Genomic DNA, 20,928 nt, shown 5'->3' on the forward strand with positions numbered 1-20,928 from the left:
GTAGAAAGTTATTACAAAGAGAATGTTAATTTTGGACATACAATTCCCTTTTATACCAGTAGGGTTAAAAAGAAAGGTTGTGAAAAATGTCCACTGTCCCCCTCTATAGATTGACACTGGTTTCATGTCTCTGTCTCCCTGCTTAAGAAAGTTATTACAAAAAGAAGGTTAATTTTGGACATGCAATTCCCTTTCCTACCAGTAGGGGTAAAATGAAAGGTTGTGAAAAATGTCCACTGTCCCCCTCTATAGATTGACACTGGTTTCATGTCTCTGTCTCCCTGGTTAAAAAAAGTTATTACAAAAAGAAGGTTAATTTTTGTACATGCAATTCCCTTTCCTACCAGTGGGGGTAAAAAGAAAGGTTATGAAAAATGTCCACTCTCTCCCTCTATTGATTGACAGTGGTTTCATGTCTCTGTCTCCCTGCTGTAGAAAGTTATTACAAAAAGAAGGTTAAATTTGGACATGCAATTCCCTTATCTACCAGTAGGGGTCAAAAGAAAGGTTGTGAAAAATGTCTACTCTCTCCTTCTATTGATTGACAGTGGTTTCATGTCTCTGTCTCCCTGCTGTAGAAGGTTATTACAAAAAAAAAGTTAAATTTGGACATGCAATTCCCTTTTCTACCAGTAGGGGTACAAAAAAGGTTGTGAAAAATGTCCACTGTCCCCCTCTATTGATTGACAGTGGTTTCATGTCTCTGTCTCCCTGCTGTAGAAAGTTATAACAAAAAGAAGGTTAATTTTGGACATGCAATTCCCTAATCAGCCACTTGGGGTAAAATGAAAGGATGTGAAAATATCCACTCTCTCCTTCTATTGATTGACACTGGTTTAATGTGCCTATCTTCCTGTTGTAGAAAGTTATTACAAAAAGGGGGTTAATTTTGGACATGCAATTCCCTTTCCTAGCAGTAGGGGTAAAAAGAAAGGTTGTGAAAAATGTCCACTTTCTCCCTCTATAGATTGACACTGGTTTCATGTCTCTGTCTCCCTGCTGTAGAAAGTTATTACAAAAAGAAGGTTAATTTTGGACATCCAATTCCCTTTTCTACCAGTAGGGGTAAAAAGAAAGGTTGTGAAAAATGTCCACTGTCCCCCTCTATTGATTGACACTGGTTTCATGTCTCTGTCTCCCTGCTGTAGAAAGTTATTACAAAAAGGAGGTTAATTTTGGACATGCAATTCTTTTTTCTACCAGTAGGGGTAAAAAGAAAGGTTGTGAAAAATGTCCACTGTCCCCCACTATTGATTGACACTGGTTTCATTTATATGTCTCTTTGTTGTAGAAAGTTATTACAAAACGAAAGTTAATTTTGGACATGCAATTCCCTTATCAGCCACTTGGGGTAAAATCAAAGGATGTGAAAAATATCCACTCTCTCCTTCTATTGATTGACACTGGTTTCATGTGTCCGTCTTCCTGCTGTAGAAAGTTATTACAAAAAGAAGTTTAATTTTGGACATGCAATTCCTTTTCCTAGCAGTAGGGGTAAAAAGAAAGGTTGTGAAAAATGTCCACTCTCTCCCTCTATTGATTGAACTGGTTTCATGTCTCTGTCTCACTGCTGCAGAAAATTATTACAAAAAGAAGGTTAATTTTGGACATGCAATTCCCCAATCAGACACTTGGGGTAAAATGAAAGGATGTGAAAAATATCCACTCTCTCCTTCTATTGATTGACACTGGTTTAATGTGTCTATCTTCCTGCTGTAGAAAGTTATTGCAAAAAGAAGTTTAATTTTGGACATGCAATTCCCTTTCCTAGCAGTAGGGATAAAAAGAAAGGTTGTGAAAAATGTCCACTGTCCCCCTCTATAGATTGACACTGGTTTCATGTCTCTGTCTCCCTGCTGTAGAAAGTTATTACAAAAAGGAGGATAATTTTGGACATGCAATTCCCTTATCAGCCACTTGGGGTAAAATGAAAGGTTGTGAAAACTGTCAACTCTCCCCCTCTACTGATTGACACTTGTTTCATGTCTCTGTCTCCCTGCTGTAGAAAGTTATTACAAAAAGGATATTTTTAACATGCAATTCCCTAATCAGCTACTAGGGGTAAAATGAAAGGTTGTGAAAAATGTCCACTCTTTCCCTCTATTGATTGACACTGGTTTCATGTCTCTGTCTCCCTGCTGTAGAAAGTTATTACAAAAAGAAGGTTAATTTAGGACATGCAATTCCCTTTTCTACCAGTAGGGGTAAAAATAAAGGTTGTGAAAAACGTCCACTGTCCCACTCTATTGATTGACACTGGTTTCAGGTCTCTGTCTCACTGCTGTAGAAAGTTATTACAAAAAGAAGCTTCATTTTGGACATGTAATTCCCTAATCAGCCACTTGGGGTAAAATGAAAGGATGTGAAAAATGTCCACTCTCTCCTTCTATTGATTCACACTGGTTTCATGTCTTTATCTTCCTGCTGTAGAAAGTTATTACAAAAAGAATGTTAATTTTGGACATGCAATTCCCTTTTCTACCAGTAGGAGTAAAAAGAAAGGTTGTGAAAAATGTCCACTGTCCCCTTTATTGATTGCCACGGGTCTCATGTCTCTATCTTCCTGCTGAAGAAAGTTACTACAAAAAGAAGGTTTTTCTACCAGTAGGGGTAAAAAGAAAGGTTTTGAAAAATGTCCACTCTCTCCCTCTATTGATTTGAACTGGTTTCATGTCTTTGTGTCACTGCTGTAGAAAGTAATTACAAAAAGAAGCATCATTTTGGACATGCAATTCCCTTTTCTACCAATAGGAGTAAAAAGAAAGGTTGTGCAAAATGTCCACCGTCCCCCACTATTGATTGACGCTGGTTTCATGTTTCTGTCTCACTGCCGTAGAAAGTTATTACAAAAAAGGTTAATTTTGGACATGCAATTCACTAATCAGCCACTTGGGGTAAAATGAAAGGATGTGAAAAATTTCCACTCTCTCACTCTATTGAGTGATACTGGTTTCATCTCTATATCTTCCTGCCGAAGAAAGTTATTACAAAAAAGGTTAATTTTGGACATGCAGTTCCCTAATCAGCCACTTGGGGTAAAATGAAAGTATGTGAAAAATATTCACTCTCTCCCTCTATTGATTGACACTGGTTTCATGTCTCTATCTTCCTGCTGTAGAAAGTTATTACAAAAAGAAGGTTAATTTTGGACATGCAATTCCCTTTTCCACCAGTAGTGGTAAAAAGAAAGGTTGTTAAAAATGTCCACTGTCCCCCACTATTGATTGACACTGGTTTCATGTCTAAATGCCCTTTAACTAAAAAGCTATTACAAAAACACCGCCTACTGAGCTATAGCAAAAAACGAAGAAAGTTTGCACTTTCCCCACGGTCCCTAACTGAAGGCTCTGCTGAGAGCGTTCTCTCCCGGCTTTCTGCACATTGCGACGGCTTGTACGGGGCCGTGTTTATTATATCGAGGGAAAATATAGTAAAAGAAGGATGTGAAACATGATCAACTTTGCCCTTTTGGCGGTCACACTGCTCAGATTTTTTTAGGGCAATTCGTTTTGGAGTTATTGGCGTTTACCGCTGAATGTGTCACGAATATCGAAAACAAAACCAACTTGACCCCGCTAAGTAACATTGGGCTTAAGCACGCAAACAACTACGTCTACTTCAACAAAGTGTTCTGCACCACTATTTATGTTGATTATAAATATTCCAACAATAACAGCTTTCGACTGCATTTGAAGTCGTTATAGCAAAAGTGAGACATAAAAAGAATGGAAAGATATACCGTTTTATTTCATCCCCAACAACATCAGATAAGCTACCAGACTTTATTGTCATTTTTACCCATTCACGTATATTGATAGAAAAGACCCTTTGTAACAAAGTATAATGGATATCTGACAAATAAAATTCCCAGGGTTTTTAAAAGCAAAGTATTATCAATAAATCATCTCTTCAGGCTTTTGGACAATTGAATGAGAAGTTAAATAATGCCACTGATTTAAAACCTGAGCCCGTGAACCACACTGATCCAGTTGAGAAATTATGGATCATAAATGCAGAATAGCAGCACGCTGCTGCCCAGTAGCATCTGAGCATATGAAGAAAGACTTGGAAGGATGTTTAGGAAGTTCAGAATTCCTCTTCTGCGTTATGGCTTCTTGAGGCCTTCAGCTCCTTGAGTCGCTCCATGCAGTCCGTCAGACACTTCTCTCCATGCACCTTGTTGTCACGAGTCCTAACATTTACCGTGTCACTGTTCTTCTCCTTCTCACCCACCACTGTCATTGATTCAACCATAAAAGTTAGGATCACAATTAATTTAACATTTTTCAATTAAAACAAATGCAAATGGCATTTTAACTTAAGCTACTGAGAAGCAATAATGATTTGCTTGTGCTGTTTATGACTTCACGAAACAAGACAATTATCCACTTTATTTTGCAACGTAGAAGCATGCCGTTTTCTTTGAATGTGCAAGACTATTCATTAGCAGCTCTGGGTAAATAACTAGAAGAATAAAGTGCATTAAACTGTAAAACTATTTGCTTTAAAAAAAAGTGTGCATATGATTATTATCATTCTAATCATATGAAATACCACTTTGCAATATAAAGCAGTAATACAGTTACATTACTGTATTTGTACAGGTAAAAAACTGGAAACCTTGCACATTTAAATTACAATATAAACACAAAAATAAAACTAATAATTTACAGTAGCAAAAAAAGATTTTTAAAACTATCAAAATGTTTTCTAATTTAAATATTATTCTGGATCGCTCACCTAAAATGAAATTATACTGAGCCAACTGAGCATTCCTGATCTTCTTGTTCAGGGTGCAGCCTGGGTCCAGATCCACATCCGTCATCAACCCTCCCCTGTGGAACTCCTGCTGTACCTGAGATTGAGAAGGGATTGTTTTTGATAATGTTTGTGCTGGAATCAGAGCTTGCATGGGAAATAGCGAGCAGAACGTACTCTCTGCGCATAGTCATCACAAGTGGGTCCAACAGGAACCACCATCACCTGACGTGGGGACAGCCACAGTGGCCTGTGGGAAACAAAAGCCGGAGAATTTAGGACGCGAACATATGGTGTGTGACTAAACACTACAGTGTGAGAGTCCCCTTGCTAAATTGTACCATTTTCCCCCATAGTTCTCAGTCAGGATGGCGATCATGCGTTCCACTGAACCCAGAATCGCTCTGTGGATGATCACAGGTCTCTTCTTGTCATCGCCATCATGGCTGAAAAGAGACAAAGTTTGAGTTACAAAGTCAGCAACTTGCACAGTTAAAAATCCAGGAGGGGTGTAGTAATCAAATATAACCACAAAATGTCACTGTTGTGCAGGGAACCAAAATTAATCTGGATGTACTCTCAGGTTTTCACTTTTTCTTGTTATTTTACTCCGGAAAACAAGTAATGTTTACTCGAGTAAACATACCTCACATATGTAAGATTGAAGCGAATAGGCAACTGGAAGTCCAGCTGAATGGTGGCACATTGGTGATACCTGCCAATGGCATCCTTTATCTGAATATCAATCTGAATGAAAAAATAAAAATAAAAAAATACTTGAGTGTAAGTAATTTCCTAAATGCACATATTTTTATACTAGGCTTTATTTATTCAGTTGCACCTTTGGTCCATAGAAAGCTCCATCACCAGGATTCAGAACCCATTTCTCTCCAAAATCATTCAGGCTGTTCTCCAGTTGCTAAAACAATTAACAGGGGCTTGATGAACTCACACTAGACAAGATATGCATGATTTAATTCTTACCAACCCAAATTTTGAACAGTAATGTATGTGCATTTATTTTCCTATGTTCTTTTTGTGTTTATGGAAAGTGTCAAATTTTACCTTCTCGGCCTGGTCCCACACCTCAGATTCTCCTAGGAACTTCTCTGGCCTGGTGGAAAGGTTCAGTTTAAATGTGAAGCCAAACACCTCATACACTGTACGTAGGAAATCGAGGCAACCCTTCATCTCAGACTCAATCTGTTAGATAGGAAATGGAGGTAAGATGAGGAGAATAATGACCTCTTAAATGCAATTCAAACAAAAAAATCATCAATAGGCTTGTGAATCGAACATAGTCCTTTAAACACACATTTCCATGTCTTAAAGAGCATAACCCGACACAATTACATGTACAACAGATAAGGTAAAAAGGTAAACCTAAATAGCAAGTAGTGCTGCACGATTAATCGAATGTGATTGTCGTGCATTTTGTCAGTAAATCCGGTTCTGTAATCAGCAGTAAATCATCATCACGTGCTTTCAGATGGAGCAGCATATACTACACAGAGCTGTAGTTCACTGATAAGTTACACCAAAAAAAACAAAACAAATGCAGACATTTTATTGCGCGATTATGAAATCGAAGAAATTGTTTGCGATAATGACAGCTGTTTTTGTAGCTTCACAGTGAACTACGGCTCAATGTAGTAAATACTGCTCCATCTGAGAGCACGTGAAAATAGCACATTTAATGACATATTTTTACGTCACTTCATAACGTCAGCCGAGTGTTTGAAATAAATCCTTCTGTGAGATGATATGGCTTCTTACACAGAATAAGGCATTCAACATATTTCATAGTATTCTAAAGCCTGGTTCACACGGGATGATTTTAAAATTGTCGGCCGATTTTCCAAACCTGAGAGACCCCACACACGGCGATAAAAAATCACGGGTCTAACAGTTTTGGTCATACAGTGTGTGGTGTGCAGCCAGACGGCAAAATCAACACACGAACCGATTTGACTCCCGAGCATTCCCTGGTCAGACGGGAAATCTCGCAAAATCCCTCGAGATCATACGTGACTTCAGAGTAAACAATCATGGCGGACGAAGAGGATGCAGTGGCCATAGTTTGTGCTTTGTTTGTAACTGAAAAAAAAACATAAGTAAAACAAGAAAAGGCGATGGTCAAAGAAGTGGAGACAAAGTCCTCCATCTCCGACGTCCACCGGACTTTCTGGTGCGCTAAGTCGCCGGCTGTTTTGATTTAGTTTCCCGGTACTTCCTCGCCGCCTCGTCACCTCGCTTTCTGATTGGCTACACGCCACAGGCTGCGTGATCGTTTGTCCTCGGGGGACACCACACACGAGAAGAAATCGGGCCAAATAAATCCAACATGTTGGATATCCCCGATTTGAGATCGGAGCGGTCCCGACGTCCTTCCGAGCAGAGGAGAGCAGTCTTAACACACCACACATGGCAGGAATATCTGATCAGATTATTTTACGATAATCGGAGCATCCTTAAGATTGTCGGAAGGTGTCAATCGGGGCTAAAATCGGCCTAATTATCCTGCCGTGTGAACCAGGCTTAAGCAGTGATAAAGGCATTGCATTATAAATATACTTCCTTTTAATGAAATTTATAATACCGTATTTTCCGGACTATAAGTCGCACTTTTTTTCATAGTTTGGCTGGTCCTGTGACTTATAGTCAGGTGCGACTTATTTATCAAAATTAATTTGACATGAACCAAGAGAAATGAACTAAGAGACATGAACCAAGAGAAAACATTACCGTCTACAGCCGCGAGATGGCGCTCTATGCTGCCAGAGATGCTGCTCAGTGCTCCTGTAGCCTCTCACTGTAAACATATAGCGCCCTCTCGCGGCTGTAGATGGTAATGTTTTCTCTTGGTTCTTGGTTCTAAATAAATGCAACTTATAGTCCAGTGCAACTTATATATGTTTTTTTCCTCATCATGACGTATTTTTGAACTGATGCGACTTATACTCAGGTGCGACTTATAGTCCGAAAAATACGGTAATAATAATAATACTAACTCAGATAAACCATATACTGTCATAATCGTGTTTATTAGTCATGTTGAATCAATAAAGCAGTTAAATCTGCTGTTTATCCAGCTACGCTATAGGCATTTCCTGGGTTTCTTCTGGAAATATTTGGAGTTTCAGCGCGAGAGCGGCCTCTGGCCTTTGGACTGGGATTTACTACTGATCACAGAACCGTGCTTAACTGAAAGATACACATAACAATCGCAGCTTCTGTCGAATTGCGATTTCAAGTACATTTCGATTAATTGTGCAGCCCTTACAGCAAGTCACACAAAAAAGCATAATTTATTCCAAAGTAACTTGCCTGGTCCATAGAGCAGAAGATGTGCGCATCATCTTGTTGGAAACGTCTGACTCTGGTCAGGCCAGTGAGGGCTCCAGACAACTCATTACGGTGCAAGACCCCAAAATCAGCCAAACGCAGAGGCAGTTCCCTCCAAGAGCGCGGCCGGTGGTCAAACATCAGACTGCCAAATAAGGAACAGGTTTACATAAAGAAAAATCTTGCAAAAAATTATTCCCCTTGCTTAAATTTTTGCATTCGGGAAACGGTCAATCCCGGTTACAATTAACAACTCCTCAAAACTTCTGTTGCAGTGAATACAGAAAGATTTAGTACCAGTGTCCAGGGCAGTTCATGGGCTTGAGAGCAAAGATCTCCTTCTCCACCTCAAAGGAGAACATGTTTTCGCTGTAGTGCTGCCAGTGTCCGGAAGTCTGCCATAGTTTGCTGTTGTAGATGTTCGGTGTGACTACTTCCTGGAATCCCCTCTTTCTGTATTCACTCTACACAATAAAATTTAGAACAGTGCAACAAAAATGGTCTGTGAAAATGCATAAATATTCAAGTGGTTGGCTCACAATCATTAATGGGGTCCTTGAAGTGGACCAACCTATCCATAACATGGTCTACTGAACCATGACATCCATAAAATGCAATTTAGCATATCCTAATAGACCTCAGCAAACCCTGCTCCACATCACACCCTTGTTTTGTCAGCTATTGTAATTTCTAAAATGGATGAAATAAGCTCTGTAGTAACAAAATGAACTATGAATTCAAAATGTGGGGAAACTCACTCTAATAAACTCGATCAGCGTATTATAGATGTAGGCTCCTTTAGGCAGAAAGAAACAGCTACCTGGACTCAGGTCGTGGAAGAAAAACAAGTCTTGCTCCTGGAAAGACAAAAGCGGTGAGAGGGAGAGTGTGTGTGTGTAAAACATTAAAGGTGAGAGGAACAATTATTATACAAGTCAGAAATCTAAACAAGAATACAGGAGGATACAAAGGAAAATAATGAGAAGTTCAAATGAGCAAGAGAGACAAAAAAAAAAAATAGGACAAATGCCTGATTATGCTCTTGCTTTTGTTGTGACAAAGTGTTCCCTGTGCACCCATCAGCATGCCCCTGAACAGATGGCACATTAAGAAGACAGACATCTGCCTTCTTTATGGACACAGTCCCTGTTCTCTCCCCACCCAGCCCACCTATCCGACCTGTCTTCAGTCACCACAAAATCGAGACTCCCTACACAGTGCATCAAATGAGATGCTGGCCGAGTCATTAGCACATCGAAATGTCCAAATGTTCTCCAGCGTGAGCAGTTTTGTCCCCCAAATGTTCAGTTTAAAGTGGCTTTTTTGTATTCATTTTATAATTTTTCACTTCCAGTTGTGCTGATGCGCTTACATGTTGCTGTTGGATTTGCTGGACATTACCAGTGTTGGGTAAGTTACTTTCAAAAAGTAATTAATTACTATAACTAGTTACATCATCATCAATATTGTATTTAAATTACTTTACTAAATACACTGTCTGAAAAGTAACACTAGTTACTCAACAAATACCTTAATTATTCAAATCGCTACATCTTAAAATCTTAGTAGAAATTAAACTCTGTATTCTTTCAATTTGATTTAAACATATAATAGTCTAGCCTTTTAGCTTTAAAAAAACTGTAATACTTAACCATTTCTATGAAAAATGTAACATTCTTTGGTTAACAAATAGAAATATTCTGAATAACAACATATCTGAATAACAAAAAAGCTTAAGAAAAGTTAAACAATACATTTCAGTTTGGCAAGAAAAGCCCAGCTAGTAAAAGCCGTACAGGTGTATGTAAAAATAACACTTTAACTAATGTAGGTAAGAATAAATTAAATAAATGGCCATTGCATTCATAAGAACAACACAATCGTGTGTGATTTGTTATAAGGCAGCAGCGCTGTACAAACGCGTCTCTCTCTGGTTCAGTGCCAGCCAAAGCGTGAACAAAGATTTGAATGGACATGATGCCTCTGAAGTTAGTGATAATGTCAATTCATTTTTATATAACATTAGCTATAGTTTATTTGCTGTTTGAATAACCGTGGAAAGGAAACATTATAGAGCCTAATTACACATTTCTAATGTTTTTATTGAATTGTAATCACGTTCAATACAAATTCAGTCCCATTAAACATATTTAACACATGACACCCATGTCTGTCTGTTGCCTAAAGAGATGGTTTTATAATGTTTAATACATTTGGCTAGTTTTAGCCTTACCCTGGAGATGGTTCACCCTCCGCCTATGACCTTGCTTTATATATGGAAGTTTCAAAGTTAAGTGTAGGCTACGTTCTACAATAGCCTAATTGCTGCAGGCTGCTTTACGTTTTTTCTTTGTTCACTTTTTTTTTTTGCTTTTAATCTGTACTTTTGTTTGTTTGCACGCATTGTTAAAGGTTTTCAGCTACAAAACACGATGTGTAATGTTCAAGCTTATTGTGTGTAAGCTTGTTCAAAATGATGGAAACAATGAATATTGCTGAAAAATAACGTCTGTCTCATTAAACTTAATTTAAATAAACGAATATTCATTTTTTTGTGAGTTCAAATATTCGAATGTGATATTTGCGGAAAACGCCCATCCCTACAGACAACAAGCGCTGTGATTGGTCTGCAAGAATCCCTCCCTCCGTATGTACTTTAGTTTTGAGTGTGTTTATGTGCACTTTAATATATTTTAATGTTACACCTTCTTATATAAAATAAAACAAAGCAAAGAACAAGTGACTTATTTATTATACTACATAGCATTATACATCACTAGCTGTCCACAACAAACAATGTTGATCTGACGTGGTACAATCCTGTGGAGATGGAAATAATGCCATCAACTCTTGTTCCGATGTTGTCTCCCTTTGTAGTTTTAAATAATGATTTAATATTTATTTGCCGCCGTCACGGCTATAATGCTTCTCCGATGAGCCGCTTCTTCTTCAGCTTTTGTTGTGGTACTGCAGGTTATACCATCAACATGCCGCAGGACACTGCAGACTAGCGGTTAGCATGAGTACTGCACGTCGACGCAGGCAACAACACACAAGTATAAATGAAAACTGACGCATAGCCTACGGCGTAAAGGCTACAGCGTAGGTCCGACGCAGAAGTATAAATCAGCCTTTACACCCAACACTGGACATTACCAATCAAAAGTTGGTGGTCAGTAAAGAATAGTGGTCGACCGATATATCGCTAAGGCCGATATTTGTCATTTTTCAAATATCGGCATTAGTCGGTAAGTTTTTCTGCTTGGCCGATGTGTTTGAGACTTTTGTTTTGAAGTTGCGCCGGACTTTTACTTTTATGCTTTAAACTCATGATTTCAAATTATGCTGCACTTTATGCATTTGCCCACTGTCATATTAATATCATTTTCACTGTGTGCTGTATGTAAAATGAGTGTTATCCTTGCTTTATCTGAAAAAAAAAATTATTCCCAATGCACACAAACTTCCGAGAATACGGAGTGTCCTAATTTCTTAAATATTAATGATTAAAAAATGTACACATATATCGGCTTTATATTGGCTTTCGCCCCCCTACTTTCCAAGATATCAGCATCAGCTGTCAAAAAAACAATATAGGTCGACCACTAGTAAAGACTGTATTGTGTGAAAGACTTTTTTATTTTTTTGTTTTTTTAATTTATGTGTCAGCACTGTGCGCAATTAGTAGATTTAATTCCTGTCATGAAAGTATTTTAATATTGTATGATTTACATAAGCCATAAACAAGGATTACCACTGATGCGGCATTTTGCTTATTCTTGGGGGCCACTGTATGAATACATTTTCCTCATGTTTTTATGATGTGCTGCCACATGCATATTTTATGTACATTTCTGGCTCATCATTAAACAGTACCTGCATTTACAGTAACATGGTTTATATTAGAAATCCATTACATATTTCAGATGAGTGATGGGCTTTGATCACGTATGCATGTCAATTTTCACATACCCTTCCTATTTTGCGATGATCCCTGTTCTTGGCTTCTTCCTGGAATTTTTCCCATTCTTTCAGCATCTTAGGATCGGGGAAAGAGATGCCATAGATTCTTTGGAGGCTCTCCATGTCAGCCTTGCCCTCCCAATATGTAGAAGAATTCTGTGATGTACATCATATGCATCATTTGGGATTATTCATCATGCTGTAGGCATAATATGCCTAATGTACAATTTGGGATAATATGACAGAGGAATGTGGAATGGAGTTTTAACAGAGTTGGTTTAAATTGTTGCAAGTTTCTGCAAGGATACTGGAGAAAAATGAAGGAAAGGGCTGAATTGTGCACCTTGTGGATCTTCAATGCCTTGATCTTTCCTGTATGTCTTACATGAGGCCCTCTGCACAGATCAATCAAAGGTCCACACCTACAGAACCAACAGTAAAATGTGTAAATAAGGTATAATTAAATCTTATATAAACTACCAATAAATTAATCTGACCAAAAACAAAAAATGTAATATTGTGAAATATTATTAAGACTCAAAACTGTTTTAACTGTTTTCTATTTAAATGTATTTTAAAATGTTGTTTATTCCTGTGATGGCAAAACTTTCAGCAGTAATTACTCCAGTCTTCAGAGCTGCTGCCCAAGAAATATGTCTTTATGTATGAAATAAATAATACAAATCTCTTCGAAAACGTATGTTTTTGCGACCAACATATACCTGTAAACTGTAGTTGTTGGGGTGGTAACCTTTTCATTTAGGATCCTGCACTTGAACTTGTTGTACTAGAAGAAAGAGAGAAGCAGATTTCACTGGTCTGACTGAACTTCAAGACGCTCGAATGTTAAGTGTTTATTCATAGCATGAGCTTATATTTCTTACTCTTAGAAAGGAAGCACCTACCTTGAACATCTCCAACAGAGTCTCCTTCTTTACCTCCAGCCTCTCAAAGGGCTGTTTCTCTTTGATGATCTTCTTACACAAGCTCTCCAAACAGGGAAGATCATTACTCGATACACCTCTGAGAATCGGCAGGGGAGGAAGGGAGAGGATAGAGAAAGTAAAGTAAACAAGGTGCACAGGTTTCATAAAAAAAAAAAAAAATTCTTAAATAAAAACTAGTGCAGAGAATTACAAAAAAAAAATCTCACAAATGTTACCAATTAAAGAAACTTTAGTCTTCCAGCAGTCATCTTCTACAACAAAGAAGAATAGCTACGAAGAATGAAAACTCCTGAACAAAAATATGAAATGTTGTATTTCTTGACCAGCTACTACCAGCATAATTTCTAACCACAGATAAATTAATGTGACTTTCAAGCTCTAACTGACAGTTCTAAACAACAGATGGTAAACAGACACAATAATGACTTGCATTAGCATGGATGAAAACAGTCCTGAAAAGCATATTATAATCTGTAGCCTGTAGTTTGCCCTGGAATACTACAGTTCTGTTGATGAAAAACACAAATCATTGTAATTAAAAATAAATAAACGAACAGAGAATATGTCTGACTTACTCATTTTCAAGAAACATATCATAGTAAAAGCCGTTCTCAATGGGCGGTCCATAACAAAGGCATCCTCCATAGACTCGCTCCATGGCCTCTCCCATTATATGGGCACTGGAGTGCCAATACACCTTAAGAAAGAAAGCTTTTTTTTAATAATATGTAAATATATATTCTTTCAATCATCTATACAATAAAATAATTAAAACAATAATATATACATTTTCTCTGTGCACTACTTCATATGTGCGGGGTCACTGCTATTGTGGACTAGCATTCATTAAAATAAATAACGCAAATGCTAACTTGAGAAAAAAAAACTAAACTTACTGATTGTGCCTCTTCATCGTCAAATTTGAGAAACACTAGACTGCAGTCTTCCTCTAAGGGCCTGTCTAGATCCCATACCCCATTGTCCACTTTGGAGATCACAGTATTATCAGCAAGGCCTTGGCTGTTAAGTAAAACACATTATAATGTCATACACATGTGATTACAAGTTGTTGCTTGAATGGAAGCATAATGCAGTCAAGCAACGCATTAAGAAAAAAAATTTTTTTGGTGCCTTTCAATGAAAGGGAGAAGTTTAAGGTAAATTTCTATATAACAGTTCACACATTGTTATTATTTTGTTTTTGCAGATCACCTAGTCTAGCTTTCAAATAAACCTGGAAGCTTACACTATAAATATCAACAAATTCATTATGTTCCTCTATTGTAGGTTGCTTTGGATATTTTTTTTTTTTTTAAGTTCTGTTAAATTATAAATATAAATGTTATTGACTGTATCTATAGTCCCACCCCAAATTCCTGCCACTGGTTGAATCAATATTTAAAATGCCAGATCACTCACACAAACAGAACAATGTTTTGATTGCATTATGAAGCTTCAGTTTTTATACACTGAATATATATAAAGTATTTAAAAATAAATTAAAGTTTACCCATCTTTCACAGATGCCATTGCGAACTATGTCATTTAGTTGAAAAAGCTTGCCTGTTTAGTTTAGATAGTCACTAACCTGATGCCACAGGCAACCTGGTAAGGTGTGGTCTTCCAGGATTCCCCATCTACTACTTTTCCATCGGGCAGTTTGATCTTGATGGGCTTGCTGTCTTTTTCTGCTTTCTCAGACAGCAGGGCATCATGTTCTGCCTTCAGCTTGTTATAAATGGACAGACGCTCATCGATGTATTTTGGTAGAGGATTCAACTATAGATAAAAAAAGAGAGACAAAACTCTATTTATGACATAACCACTATCCTTGCTTCAGGAGTCCTTCTAAAGTGCATGTATCATAAATAATAACAGCAGTTATACTGTCTTTACAGTTATGAACCAAAGCAAGCCCATCCTACATAATTTAAATCAATGCACAACTGCACACACAATATGCACAATACTATCCACATGCTTAACAATGCATTTATTAGTTTATACAGAGATCAGAATCTTTGAAGTCTATTGTGGAATAGCTGCAAAAACATTGCAATATCCTACACAACACAGCAACAGAATAATACCAGCACAAACCTCAGTCTTTGCACCTGCATCTCCACCAGCATTCTTGTTTTTCTTTTTTCCTCCATCTTTACTATTCTGAAAGAAAGAGTGCGACGTTAATTGGTTATTATTATTATTTTTTTTTTTAATTTTTGTCAATTATTTGTTCATGTCAACAAAGAAAATAGTTCAAACTTGTCATTCTACCCGTAAAGTGATACAGAAACAACCTGACTACAAACCTATAAATAAACAAAGCATATTAAATATCTATATTGCACAGCTGTGAGACAAATAACGAAAACAACGTGTTTCAAAGCTCCCAAAAACTATAAATAATAATAAAAAGGCATTAAAGGTTTTGACAGCAACATGCTATGACTGTCTCAGAGGACTTCTTCACTAGCTAACTTCATGCACATATGATACCTTCTTCTCGTCCATTTTCAGATCCTTCATCTGTTCGGTAACGCTCTCATTCGCCATAATTAAGTTACACAAAAATATCACAAGCACGTACAAGTAACACGATACAACAACTGACAGATTTGTACATTCAGGACACCGGCACACGCGTTTCCCGGATATTGAGGGGAGAAAATGCTGATGCAATAATGTGATGAATTTGGAATGTAAACCGTGATTGGTGATTCGCTGTGATTGACGTAAGTATAAACCAATAATCAGGCAGAATATTTCATTTTTGGCGCAGAAAGATGATGCAACACTAACGACACACTGTAAAAGGTAAGGCATTTTTGTTTTTGTTTTTAACTGTATATACATCTGTAATGTTATTGCTAATTATAATATAATTTGCAATTTTAGTCAAGTTAACAACATTGAGCTTTCTTCAGCATTTTTTTAACCCATGTCTGTGGGCTTTCCCCTCAAACGTTAATAAAGGGGCTCAATTCGAGAAGTTGTATAAAATCAATGCATTCTAGTGGCATCTAGTGGTCTTAAATGAAAAGCGCAACTATAAATAAAAACATAATATGACACAGAGGTATAGAAACGACACCTTAGAGAGTTCTTATACAAAAAGCATTTGTTACGTCGAGTATTTATAGCGAACCTGCTGGGTACGAGACATTATTTACCTCTAACTACTACTTCTACTTCTAGCTTCGAGTATTATTCATAAGCAAGGTTGAAAACTAAACTGAAAGTCCTTGTGGACTGGAAAGAATATATTTTATCAAATAGAAGTAGAGGTGTTTGTGGAACTGAAAAAGGGTCATTAATAAAACAAAGCGTTTTGTTTAGGATCAGGATTTACTGGAACATTTAAATTTTTTATTCACTTTTTATTTCTCTCCTTTACACATAATAGGGTGCAAAGTTAAGTTTGCAGTAGCATTTTTCTTTTTTCTTCCTTTTTTTTCTTCTATTGAAGTTTCTGATCATATTTTTAGGGCATTAAATCATCAACACAGTGCTTTAAAAGTCCCTATATATTTTTTTTAATTCACATGCTGGTCAGAGCTCTAGTGCATGTTATCGAGGTGTAATAGCAGACATGTAAATTTGCTTCATACTCCAATGAGGAGGATTTACATATTAATTTAGAAAAGCTAATTGTTCAGCATGCCCAAACAAAGACTATAAACTCAAGGGTGTTTTGGACTTTGAATGCCAGTGTAAATAAGCCCCATGGACTCAAACAAAAATTGTGGTTCAATCCTTGGTGCAATAGTTGGAAATCATGGAACCGTGTCATCCATGGGTTTTGCCTGCTTGAATGCACAGTTGTATCTCTCTCTCCCTCTTTTTTTTCAGTGCTTAAAATTTTATGCTCTTTAATTTTTAAAAACTGTTTTGAGGACATTTGTCACGTCCACCTACTCTCGTGCATTTTTGAAGCATGAACCAAGACAACATAAAACCGGAAGATCGCACAGAAGACTGGTCGCACTGAAAGCAATAATCCTGAAAGCCCATTTTGCTGTTTATATATATATATATATAGATGTTTACTTTAGATCAATAGCATCATCAAGTATGCCCACTGAACAGCATGTGCCACTACAAAAGAAGTGAGGGGAAAGTCAGGTCAGGTTTCATGACGTTACACTTGTTTAAGAATATGAGTCTAGTGTCAGACTGACCTGAGGGTCTCTATTAGGTATCTTGTAATTTCATGGTCCAGAAAGTGCATTTTGAGGACATAACACTGTATAGTTCTCAGTTCACTTAAAATAAATGAGGCTATGCTTCCTGTTTCTTAGATGAAAGGGTTGTATAAATAATAATTATTTAAATTGCTCCTTACGTTTGCTGGAATGTTGATTTGACTGAATGTTATCGGTGTCCTAAATGTTGAGACTATATTAAATGAACACAAACATCAGTATTCTGGTTACTACTGTATGACACATCGACGGAAATATGGAGGTGATAGTTTTGTAATGATGGATACTACAAAACAAAGGTTAAAATCATACAGTATAATACAATTAAAAAATAAACATTTAAAAAGGTCAAGGGCATGTCTGACCTACATTTTAAACACTTTCTTAAGGAAACATGAATATTGTCTGGATTATCCTCCTCTTTTTTTGTTTGTTTAATCCCACCTGTTTGCCATTCACAAGCAGGCTGAGTGGAACAGGTGACTCCATTGAATTTCGTAAAGCCTAGTGACAAAGGCTCTGTATCTACTAGGGATGTGCACGGATAGTCGAACATTCGAATATTCGTTCTGCTCTAATTATTCAATAACTAAAAATTATATTCGAATTTCACAAAAAAAAAAAAAAGTTCACAATAAACGTAATTTGGTCACTTTTTGTGATTCTCCACGGCATATTTGAAGGTGTATGCAAGCAAAAAATAATTAATGAATGATTAAGGGGCCATTCACATATCGCGCCTAATAAGGCGTGGAAAAGGCTATGCGCTCCGCTTTCTCCTTCTTTCCAAAGCGCTCGGGCAGAAGCGCTCCTGAGGCGACGCGTTCTCTCCATGAAGACGCGGAAATTACAGCAAAGGATAAATGGATTTGCAGCACAAAAAAATCGCTTTCAGTAGTTCTGCTACTAAATTTATTTCAAAATGGCAATCCACATACAGCTATGATCAGGTGTTCCTTCATCTTGGCTGAGCTTTCAACGTTGTTACAGGAAAGGATGAAGCTGAATGTTTAGTTCTTGTCACATGACCTGCGGTGCGCTTGCGGAATTCTGAAAGTTGAGATGTTATTAACTCGATGCTGTTCGGACGCGCCTGGAAAAAACGGGACCGCGTCGCTTCCATTATGAGCGCGCATACCGCGCGCCTACATTGGAAATAACGAACTTGAGCATGCAAAAGACGCGATATGTGAACGCCCCCTAAAAGAACTGCGGTCTTCTAGTACTTCAAATATGCCGTGGAGAATCACAGAAAGTGATCCAAGAACATTGTTGCAGCATCTCTCAAGCAACGAATAAACACCGCTAACTTGGAGAATGCAGTGAAAACTCCTCTTCTCGCGTCTGCCCTAGACCCTCGGCACAAACTTCTCAGGTTTCTCGATGAAAACATGAGAGAAGTAAGAAAAAAAACCTTTTTTGAACATTATCAGAACATTTTCCTTGATGCGAGTGGTGCGGATGCAGCCGCTGTCACCAACGATGAAGAGGATGCAATGCCCACTCGTCCGAAAAGGCTGAGCCAGTTCTCCAGCGATGATTACAGAGAGTCCAGCCGAGACGAGTGGGAACAGTTCTTGCTGGAGCCATGTATTCCACCAGATGAGGATCCCATTCAGTGGTGAAACGAAAACACGAAGCGCTTCACACGTATTCGCTTAGCACACCGTTGTGAGTCCCGCCAACGTCTGTGTCGTCAGAGCGCGTTATCTCCGCGGCCGGCCTTATTGTTAACAGACTAAGGAGCCGACTTTCCCCCAATCATGTTTACATGCCCGTATTTCTAACGCATTCTCAAGAACATTTGAAACAATAGAAAAAAAAGCAAAACAGATTTGCTGACAGTTTAAAAGTTAAGTGTAAGCTACATTCTGTACAATAGCCTAATTGCTGCAGGCTGCTTTACGTTTTTTCTTTGTTCACTTTTTTTTTTTTTTGCTTTTAATCTGTACTTTTGTTTGTTTGCACGCATTGTTAAAGGTTTTCAGCTACAAAACACGATGTGTAATGTGCTTATTGTAAGCTTATTGTAAGCTTGTTCAAAATGACGAAAACAAATGTTGCTGAAAAATAACGTCTGACTCATTAAACTTAATTTAAATAAACGAATATTCGAATATTCGTTTTTTGTGAGCTCAAATATTCGAATGTGATATTTGTGGAAAACGCCCATCCCTAGTATCTACGTTGTAAAACTGCTTCTCTCAATGGATAGGCTAATGGCTTAAGCAAATTCATCCTGTGCATGACAGTAATTTATTCTAGGGGAGTCACACAGGCTTCAAACCATCCACTGGCCTTAGAGAAAACGCTTCTGAGACATAAGGAAGAAGGGGAAAAAAAGACAACAAATTGTGTGCAGAGGACTATTTCTTGTGATTTGATGTCCTTATGGTAATTGTGCAACTGCTTGAATTGTAGTTTTTTTAATTTATTCTTACAGTCTGACTCTTTTAATGGTAATACATTATTTTACAGTTGTGCAGGGAGTATGCATTGGTGTGTACTTAAAATGTAACTTAAAATGATGGATTCTGAACATTAATGAATCTTGGCAAGCTTAGACACAGTTTCTTCATCACAAAAAAAAAAAGAGTTGCTGGTCTGAAGAGAATCTCTACTGAGCTTAAATTGTAAATTTAAAAAATCTTATTGCCATCATATTATCCATCAAAGAATGGCCTCTACCAAACTCACTCCGATAATCTACAAAGAAGAAGTGATTCCCAAGAAAGTGCCCTATCGATCAGTCGCCATGCTTTCCATTAGTTTGCACGCAACAGAGGAGGGCTGTCAGTCTATGTGAGAAGTCGAGTGGAAAAGATTTTTCCCACAGGATCTCAACTCGTATATCCAGCCCACAGGGTCTTTCCTTGAGAGCCAGCAGTAATTCTGTCGACCGTCTCTGCAGACAGTTGTTGCACTCCTTAGCCTCGGCTTGAGCATAAGCTTTAAAGACGTCTCCATAATCACAGGTCACTGGTTTCTTATCCACACACTTACCATATTCTTGAGGCACATCTCTCACTGTCTGTGCTCCATGACATTGACAGCTGTAATGACAGTGACAGTTTTATGTGAGAAGTGGTGCAGTGAACTCACTGTAACTGTCAGACCAGCCGACACTCCCAGGTGCATTCAAACAAATCTTCAAGGTGCACTTCAGTAACACTCCATAATAACTTTTCAAATATTTACTGTGTAAGTTTAAGATTATTTCGTTTTAAAGAAATTAATAAGCAAAGATGCATTAAATTGCTCAAAACGGACAATATAAACTGTATGTTGAGAAATGTATCTTTTTTTTTCACCAAAACTATTCATTCATTCTTCAGAATTTTCCCTTATTCATATAAAGACGTACTAAACCTATAACAGTTCAAACATTCATAATTGCATAGACATACCATTATGTATGTACTTGTTAAAATATGAAAAATACAAGATAGCTTAGTTGCTTAGTTGCTTTTTTCCCTTATTTTCACACTCTTAAACAAACATATGAAAACATTCACAAACTGACAAAAGTACACACACACACACAGACGCTGTTCATTGTGTCTGTTTACTAGCTTAGTTGGCAAAGGCTGCTTTCACTAACAACACCCAGAATTGCTTCGATATTTACCTTTTGTACAAAAAGCATATTACATCTGTTTATACTTTGTGTGTACAGCATCTGCTATAATTTACAGTACACTCAGTGTAAA

At 37.5% G+C, this 20,928-nt stretch overlaps 1 protein-coding gene across 1 annotated transcript; it reads right to left on the reverse strand.

The window, feature by feature from the left end:
- Positions 1-3,728: 3,728 nt before the first annotated feature.
- On the reverse strand, positions 3,729-15,687 carry LOC132141056 (threonine--tRNA ligase 1, cytoplasmic-like). Its single transcript, XM_059550219.1, has 19 exons — positions 15,513-15,687; positions 15,114-15,179; positions 14,602-14,792; positions 13,910-14,033; positions 13,589-13,710; positions 12,972-13,089; positions 12,789-12,853; positions 12,410-12,488; positions 12,076-12,222; positions 8,862-8,960; positions 8,401-8,567; positions 8,086-8,248; positions 5,824-5,961; positions 5,600-5,677; positions 5,405-5,505; positions 5,100-5,204; positions 4,936-5,008; positions 4,741-4,855; positions 3,729-4,235 (listed from the first exon to the last, which is right to left on the reverse strand). Exons 1-19 carry the CDS (start codon positions 15,567-15,569, stop codon positions 4,087-4,089), a joined length of 2,157 nt encoding a protein of 718 aa, XP_059406202.1. The 5' UTR covers positions 15,570-15,687; the 3' UTR covers positions 3,729-4,086.
- Between the last annotated feature and the right edge of the window lie 5,241 nt (positions 15,688-20,928).

Source organism: Carassius carassius, chromosome 5 (genome assembly GCF_963082965.1).
Source record: "Carassius carassius chromosome 5, fCarCar2.1, whole genome shotgun sequence".
Taxonomy (NCBI): Eukaryota; Metazoa; Chordata; class Actinopteri; order Cypriniformes; family Cyprinidae; genus Carassius; species Carassius carassius.

What these genes read in the sequence shown, in the direction of transcription:
- LOC132141056 (XM_059550219.1), bottom strand. Translation starts at nt 15,569, where the DNA reads ATGGCGAATGAGAGCGTTACCGAACAGATGAAGGATCTGAAAATGGAC. An exon ending in TCTTCTGCTCTATGGACCAG is followed by an intron (nt 5,962 to 8,085) that starts GCAAGTTACTTT and finishes CCTATCTAACAG; the next exon opens with ATTGAGTCTGAGATGAAGGG. An exon ending in TTCAATCTTACATATGTGAG is followed by an intron (nt 5,205 to 5,404) that starts GTATGTTTACTC and finishes GTCTCTTTTCAG; the next exon opens with CCATGATGGCGATGACAAGA.